This window comes from Pygoscelis adeliae, unplaced genomic scaffold (genome assembly GCF_000699105.1).
Source record: "Pygoscelis adeliae isolate BGI_AS28 unplaced genomic scaffold, ASM69910v1 Scaffold52, whole genome shotgun sequence".
Lineage (NCBI taxonomy): Eukaryota > Metazoa > Chordata > Aves > Sphenisciformes > Spheniscidae > Pygoscelis > Pygoscelis adeliae.
The window spans coordinates 457,331-465,912 of NW_008824285.1; the positions used below are offsets into that span (position 1 = coordinate 457,331).

Sequence of the window (8,582 nt, forward strand, 5' to 3'; positions counted from 1 at the left end):
CCCCTAACCTTGGGGCCGGGGGGTTCATCCTGGGGGGAACGGTCCTGGACGGAGCCAACACCGCCGTCCCGGCACAGCGGAGGGGAGCTCGCCCCGAGGCTCCGCTCCATGTCGTCCTGCAGACGCCAGCCCCGTGGCCGGGCGCCAGCGTGCCAGGTCATCCTCCCAGTAAATAAAGGAGCAATGTTTCCAGCCCCCCGACGCTGTTTTCTAAAGGGAAATGATTAATGGTGCTTGGAAACCACAATTCATCCCAGGAAAGAAAGTAGATTTACCCGAAACATGCGTGAGAATTAGCACTCGGATCAGCTCCTAGGGCAGAGGAGGGGAAACTAATGGCAAACAGAGCCCGTCTGTGTGCAGGGGGAGAAAATACCCTGCGAAAAACATGGGCTGGAGAAGCTGAGATGGAGCAGGGGCGGCAGGAGGAGAGCGGCCATCAGAGCCGGGTGCCCCCCGGGCTGGAAACCTCAATCGCTCCTTCCCTTTCTTCGTCTGCCCCGCAGGCGATGGTCACGGTGGAGGAGAAGTGAAATCTCCTCCCGTGGGCCTCCCGACACAGCGCAGAGAGGATGAATGTTGCTGGCGGGACCCAAACAGGCCATTCCCAAATGTCCTGGTGGTACCCAGGACCAGGGAGAAGCAGGAGGGGTTTTGCACCAAAACCCAGAGGTTGCCTGCAAGTACCAAACGCTTTAGAAAAAGCCCGTTTTCAGGCTGGGGGGAACAGTCTCACCCTGTTCCTGCCGGTGGGGACCACTGGGATGACTGGGGCGGCGTTGGGCGCACCACGGCAGCACCGAGTGGCGAGTCATCGCGGTGATGCTCCGGCTGTCCCCGCAGCAGCCGTCGAGGTTCTTCGTCCCCGGGGTGCAGGAAACCTCAGAGAAGGGCAAAACCCGGGTTTTCTCCGCGAGGGCAGGAGGGAAGCGGCCGCAGCAGCCCCGGCCCCGAGTGCAGTTCTGCTCAGATGCAGGAGCCGCAGCATCATCTCCCCATCAGCAGGTCTGGCTGCACCGCAGGAACAAGGCTGGGGCCAGCAGGTTAGGAAATGCATGAAAAAGGCTATCAGGCACGAATCCTGACCTGGATCCAAGTCGCTGTGCTCTCCTCTGCCCAGGGGCCGTGCAAACGCCAGGAGAACAGCGAGGGAGGGGAAAGGGCTCCCTTGAAAGGAACCAGGGACCGGTGGCACGGATTTATCACCCTATTCCAGAGATAAAAACAAGATCTCTGCCTTGATCTCTGCTCTGGATCAAGGCAGTGCCCAGCCCTGCGCAGGTCCCGTCCCGTGAGCGGCGCGGAGGAGCTCGGAACGGGCTCCAGGAGGGTGATTTATTTGTGGGATTCCGGGAAGGGCTGGGGAAGCCTCAGCGAGGTGCTGAAGCCCAGGTCAGGAGTCAGCCCTGTCTCGGTGATATATTTAGAGTGGGATAATGTAAGCGACAGGAGGAAAAAAAAATAAAAAATCCGTGGAGGAGGTGCAGATCCGTCCCCTTGGCCGGGGAGTTACTAGATGATCTGAGCCAGGGAACAGATAGTTGGATTTCCCTAGTTTCTCCCTTCAAATAAATCACAACTCCAGAGCCCTTTAAACTCTGCAATATGATCTGTTCCAATAAGGAAGGGAATGAAAGGCTGCGTCTCTCTGGAAGCCTCCAGAGCCATAAATCTACTATGTACAAACACATACCAGATTTCCAAGTGCATTTATTTTATTGTATTGTTTTAACAGAAAAATCAAACTGCAATAAACTCCGTCTCTCATTAGCTGTCTCTGTGTCCAGGCCAAACGCTGCTAACTAATAAAATCAGGGCAAAGGAATGTGGCTGTCGGTCAAAAGCCTGGCCGGGCGCTGACCCCCCGAAAGGCGCTTCCCCGCGAGCCCCACGCAGGCGGCAGGATGGGGGGGAGCCGAGGGTCCGGCTCCTGCGCTGGCCACCGCTGCAGGTTCACTGGGGTTTATCACCCCAAATCCAGCATCCCTCCTTGGGACCCAGCATCCCCGCCTGGCCCACGCCACGGCAGCTGGACTTTAGTTTAGGGGCTTCTTGCATTAGTTTGTTGTGGTCCCCGACATTGTGCGCCCCCTCAAGAGCAGTGTGGAGCACAGGGCAGTTTGGGTGGGGGACAGGAGCGTGCCCCCGCCCCACCGGGCTCCATGAGACTGCCCAGCTGCCTGTCTGAAGTGGCTTGCAGAAATATGTCTGAACTCATTAAGCACCAGGTCAAACAACACCCAAACTGGCAATCGGGGCAGTTTTGGGGTTGTTGGTCATTAATCATCCACTGACAGTCCTGAAGGGTCTGGCTGCTCCACCGAGTGCGGCTCTCCAGGGAGGCGGGAGAGCCTGGGGACGGGGACGTGCCTGGCACCAGTGGTGGCATGGACGGCGCAGTCCCCAGTGACCTGCACAGAGCATCCATCGGGTTTCCCCGAGTCCCCCGGAGCCGCCCCGGGAGACGCATGCGGAGGGTCCAGGCACGGCGCGGTGCTGTCACGTCCCAAGTGCAGGAGATTCAGCGACTTGGTCTGATCTGGGAAAAAAACGAAAATAAACCCCGAGCTGCCCGGGAAGGAAAAAGGAGCCTGTCTGCAGGATTTATGGCGCTGGCGTGGCCGAGCCGGAGAACCCAGAGCAGCGCCCGCGCCGCGCGGGTCCCGCCTCAGCCCACGGAGAAATTCCTTACTTATTGAATCACATTTGTCATCCCTAAATACATATGCAGGCCCGTGTTTCTGAATCCATAAACATCTTTAACTAACTCCGCTCAGCGAGGCCTCTTTCAGCAGTAATTTATATTTAACTTTTTCCATATGCGGGGCCTGTCGCGTTGGTGTCATTTCCGGGAAAACCAGGGGGGCTCGGGGGGGGAGCTGGGGGGGAGTGCAGCGTGTCTTGGCCCGCTGGAGCAGCCCAGCTGCTGGCACGGCGCGAGAAATCCACCCAGCAGAGCCAGTGCTCATTAATCATTTGAACTACTAAACTGCCAGCTCCTTTCAAGATCTTTCAAGAAGTGTTTTCACCCAAAATAGAGTTGAAAACGCGCCGGGCCCTACTTTCAGAGTCTCATCCATCTGGCCATTATGGGGAGTGTCAGGCAGCTCTGACAGACAAGGCTGCTCTGTTCGAGGGGCCCCGGCTCCCGCAACCTGTCATATCGTGGGGCTGATCGCATCTGACAGCTCCATTTGTACCTACCCAAGAGATAAAAGGGCTGTTCACGGCAGCAGAGAGAAGGGCACGGGGAAGAGGGACGAGCAGGGGCACCCCAGGGGGGCAGCGGGAGATGCCAACAGCATCCCTGGTACCCCTGTCCGCCCTGTGCTCGCACCGCAGAGAAAATTGGCCCCTCTCCCCAAATGCCCATCACTGCGCCACGTTGGGGTGCAAGCAGACGGGTGTCAGCGTGCAATGTGGGGTGCAACCTGGAGCAACAAAACGCGGGGAGCCGGAGGGGCTCCTGTGCCCATTGCCCACCCTCTGGCTGTGCCACAGCTTGGTGCCGAGCTCTCCCCGTGCCCTGGCCCGCACGGAGCATCCCCTGCCAAGCCCCCGGAGGCGCCGGCCCTGCGCTGGCTCTGCCCCGGCCTCCATTTCCCCCCAAACTCATCTGTGAGCATGCCAGCTGCTGCATGAAAACCCCCAGTGCTCAAGCAGCGTGAGCCAGACCCCCAAAACGACAGGATAGACCCCAATGCTGCGAGAGCTTCCTCCGTGGCTGGGAAGGCTGTGTACTCTTCCCCGCACCAGGACGCACCAGCAAGTGATCCGACTGCTGGGGCTGGGACTCCCAGAAACCGGCTGCTGACAGCCTTGTGCTCCCCTTACGGTGCTCCCTGGGGAGAAACCCCGCCAAGCCTCGCCCTAGGGCTTCTCCTGTCTTTTCACACCTGGAGAAGCCGGGCAGGTTCATCAGCCAGCAGCGGACAGGAGCTGGCGTGGGGGCTGCGGGTGTGGGGGTCCGCTGGTGTGTGCCGCAGGATTCCCCTGCTTGGTGTCAGGGGAATGACACAAGTCAAAAAAGTTCGGGAATTATCAATGTGGCAATCGGGGCAGAGCACATCTCTGCAGCTGGAGGAGCGGGCGAGGTGCGCACCCAGCGAGCCCTTCCCGAGCAGTTGTTCCTAGCACAAAATTCAGCCAGAGCCTAAGAGACGTGCAGACACCCCAGAAGAAACGAAGGGCTTTTCGGCTCCATTTCCCAGCAGCCAGGGCAGCAAATTCCCCTTCCCAGCCCTGCCATGCAAGGGTTGTTATCTGGGACAGGTTGAGCAATAATTTTCTTGCAAACCTCAGGTTGCTCATGTCAGAGACATTTTCCACAGAACGTGGCTCTTCCCACCTCGGCGGGAGGACCTGGCCACCGTCCTGCTCCAGCTCCGCAGACATCACCGAGCCTGTGCAGGGAACTGGAATGAAACCCCGCGAAGGTAACCATTGCTCCAGCAGAAACAATTAGTCACTTCTACAGGAGCTCTGCCCAGCGGAGCGGGGCTCCCGGGCTTGCCGCCGGCTTCACTGCTGAGGGGGCGATGGGCAGCCCCATCCTTGGGTGGGTGCTGGCCCCAAGCTGGGACGGCGAAAGGGTTGATTGCTCCCCGCTCCCAGCCCGGCTAGGGTGGAAAGCGGGAGAGGAGTGCGGCATCGTCTGGGCCTGGGGGGTAGCAAGCAAACGAGCCAGGAGAGAAAAATGCAGCAGATCTTTTGGGTGCTTCATCCTCCCCTCTCCTCCCTCCCCAGCAGGAGAGGAGCGCAGAGAAGGCGGTGAGGGCTCAGCAAGAAAGATCCAGCACATCTTTAAACACTTCAGTCCTCCCCTCTCCTCTGTCCTGCACTCTCACAGCCCCCCCAGCCACCCCTCCTGGGGGAGCTGCTCATGGAGAGGCGGCACCAGTACCTCCAGGCTCCCACTGGTTCCTTGTTCTTTGGAGCAGCAGCATCTCCCTCTCCCAGTGAGGCACTGGTGGCTGGCGGAGATGCATGAGCTGCTGCGGTGGGCACTGGCACCGGCGTGGCCCCGCGTGCCACTGGGGACCTGCCCTCTTGCAGACGTGGGGGACACAAAAAGGCCATTTCAGTTCCCTGATCTGGCAGGGTGTCCGTGAGCTGGGCTGGAGCAGGCCGGATTTACAGGCAGTTATAAAGCCCCGCAAAGATGCCAGATGCATGTCCTTCGGCTGCCTCCGGGTTTTGCCGGGCTGGGGAGGCTCTGGCTCTTGGTGTTGGGAGGGATGATCCCTGGCGTTTGGGACCACAAGGTGTTGGCAGAGGTCACGTTGCACCCTGCACAGTGTCGAGCGTGCCACCCAGCTCTGCTCAGCCCGTCGAGGTCAGCTCTGCCGGCATGGCAGCGGCGTCCCACCGTCTCTTGCAAAGGCACCTCCTGCGTAGGACTGTCCTTGCAGAGGTCGCATCCCCCCATCCCATCTCGTGCACCACGCTGGAAGGTGGGATGAAGTCACGGTGAAGCCGCTCTGGGAGGTTTCCATAAACACTGTGTTAGAAAACATTATGGTCTGTGGAAATCTGTTTGTTATTGCGAATTGAGCTAAAGGAATATACTCTGTAAACTGAGCTGTCAGCCGAGCGTCTCCCCCAGCGTTCTCCAGCGAGCGTTTAGCTGAAACATTTGTATATACAGAATTACGACTCTTCAGTTATTCATCATTATAATAAACAGAGAGATAACTATTAACCATGCATCACAGTAATGAACAGTATCGCTTACACGCGCGCCGGTGTAAATCTGCGCGAGCCGGGCTGCACTCTGCAGGGAAAGGCTGCAGCCCAGCACTGGCTTGAGCTCAGACTGAGGACCAGGGTGTTTTGCAGCCTGCCAGCGGCCCTGCACCCCTGCCGGACTGCCACGCTAAGCAGGAACAGGTCGGCCGGCTCCGGTACCCGGGATCAGACACTGCAGAAGAAGGGGGGAGCCATGGCCATGGGTCACGCCGGGCACTTCCCATGAAGTAACTGGTGACCAGCCAAAACCAGGTGTCCTGGTATGGTGGGGAAGATGTTGGTGCATCGCTGTTGCAAGCTGACGCCGGTGCCGCAGGGAGGATTCGCACCGCATGCAGATTTATGGCCAGGGAGGTGACAGTAGTGGCTTCAAAGCCATATGAAAGCCCTCTCCCACCCGCAGCGTTCCCGGTCACCGCAGCACCCCGAGCGCTTGTCCACACTCTTCTGGCTTGGGGGGGCTCCCTGAGCACCTCGAGGTCTTTTGCTCTTCTCCACGTGCTCCTCCAAGGCCCCCCGTCATTTGTGCTGTCCTGCCGCTGAAACTGGCTGGGGGCAAACCACAGGCCAGGGCAGCGCTGGGCTCCGGTGCGGGGCCACGCTCACGGCTGCAAACCAGGGGAGTGGCTTTGCACCCCGGTGCCCGCAGGCTGCCCCATCTGCTCTGCGTCACCGCCACCGGCTGCTCCCTTCCCAGCTCCGGTACGCAGCCCCGGGCAGCAGGAGCTCTGCCGCTGGAGGCGTTGGCTGCTGGGGCCATCTCCGGGCGCGGGTATGTCCCTCCGGGTCTGCTCTCAGCACATGCAGCACGAAGCATCCCCCAAAGCAAACCCCTGACCTCCAGGCTGAGCGGCCGGGCTGGGCGCGGGGATGCTGGCGGAGGGACAGGAGATGTCCGCACCACTCCGGCTGGGAGGACAAACACAGAGCCCGTATTCTCCGGGGCTTCCACCAGGGCTCACGCGGAAAGAAAAGCTGCTTTATGCAGCTGAGAAACTTCTCATCCACCCACCATCGCTTCTGCTCCGGCCCTTGCCTCTGCATCCTGACCTGACCTCCTCTTGGCGGGCGCGCACCAGCCGTCGAAGACTTTGTGCTCCGGTCTGGTCTCTGAAACGCCTTGTACGTCTGTGGGCAGACACCTCTGCATCACCTAAAAGCCATCGGGGATTTGCATGCAGGAGAGGAAGAAAAACAACAAAAAAAATGCGGCCTTGCTCTTTCATTCACATATTTATTAGGTGGACAGATCATTTGTGGTCAGATGGGCTTCGGGCTTTACAAATGGGGATATTTATAAGGCACGGAGCACGGCGGAGTTGTTCTGCATGTGCGTCCAAGTCATTCCTTCCCCAGCACAAGGTATAATGTTGCCTTTGTTCGGCTGCCTCCGACAGCCCGGCACAGCAAAGCGCGCCGTGCCGCTCGGCTGGGCCCCTCCGCCGTGCACCACGCAGCCCTGCATGCTCGCCGTTTAAATAGCGCACAGTCCCGGCGCGTCCCGGCTCTTTCCACACACACCGTGGCCCCGGCAACTGCCGCAATAAATCAATAGGAAAATAGAGGCTGCCAGTTAGACTAAACAAGTGCATTTGCAAGGATTGCTAACCCTCATTAATCACTCTGACAGTCCTAAAAACACATTTCCCCTTTAATGACTGTATTTGGATAATCAGAGCTTTTTCCTCGCGGCACGGGGTGACTGACGGCGGGTATGATTGTGGCGAGTGCCGGCACTGGGGTCACGGGCGAGTCAAGCACTGGAGGTCCCCGGCAGCTCGGGGCGAGCGGGAGAAGTTGCTGTTGTGTAATAGGGAGGGTGGGGTCACCGGCGAGTCAAGCACTGGAGGTCCCCGGCAGCTCGGGGCGAGCGGGAGAAGTTGCTGTTGTGCAATAGGGAGGGGAGCTGCCGGTACAGCCCCAAATCCGCCGTCCCCGTGTCCATCACCCACCTGTGTTATCCCAGCCCCTGCCCTCCCACCCCAAACCACCCCCTGCCAGCCGGGTTTGAAAGGGCCTTTTTTTTGTCGCTCCGCGTTCCCTTTAGGTGACTTTTGCCTCCTGGAGAGGTTTGAAACCTCGCACATTTTTCTGTATAAATGATGCAACACATTAACGCACAGCACATTATGAAAATGGTAATTCAAACCCATACAACTCTAAATTAAGCCATACATTATCCGACCCACTCAGCCATATATTTTGCAGAAAGACAGGATTGAATCAAATCAAACCGAAACTGTGGAGTGCAGGTTGTTAGACAGAATGATTAATAAAGTGCATCCCAGTGCTCTTATTATAAAATGAATTCTGCAGTAACCTGGGCATACATTAGATAGGGAGTTATTTAATATATTGGCAACACAATCATTCCCTAGCAGATAAAGCCCCCGAGTGCCGACTGCTATCAGATGATACTTTGCGGTGTTTACACAGTCTGGCCCCGGTGCTGCAGTCTTTAGGGAGGGGAAAAAATACTCCTCGGGGAACATTCTGCACGGGAGGACGTATCTGAGCAGCATCCAGCTCCCACCGTTGGTGGAGGGAAGGTGCATGGGCTCGGTTTTGGAGCTGTGAGCGTCCTGGCACGAGAAAGCCTTTGTGGGGAGAGGGGAGATGGACACTTGCTGTAAGGGATGGACCCTGCTGAAAGGGGAGGATGCACCCGCCAGCTTGCCCTGCTCCGGGAGAAGGGCTCCGGCAGGACGGTGGGCTGTGCAGGCAGCGCCTGCCCGCAAGCCCCTCGCCCGGGCTGCTCCGCTGCAGCTACTTGCCGGCTGGCACGCAGCACGGCCCCGGCAGCCCCGAGAGCCAGTCTCGGCGGCGGCCGGCCC

At 58.7% G+C, this 8,582-nt stretch overlaps 1 protein-coding gene across 1 annotated transcript in view; it reads right to left on the reverse strand.

The window, feature by feature from the left end:
* Positions 1 to 110, reverse strand: part of ERLIN2 (ER lipid raft associated 2) — a 17,101-nt gene extending 16,991 nt beyond the window's left edge. Inside the window, exon 1 of the mRNA XM_009318628.1 lies at positions 9 to 110. Within this exon, the coding sequence (XP_009316903.1) occupies positions 9 to 110 (102 nt within the window). The remainder of the gene's footprint in view (positions 1 to 8) is intronic.
* Between the last annotated feature and the right edge of the window lie 8,472 nt (positions 111 to 8,582).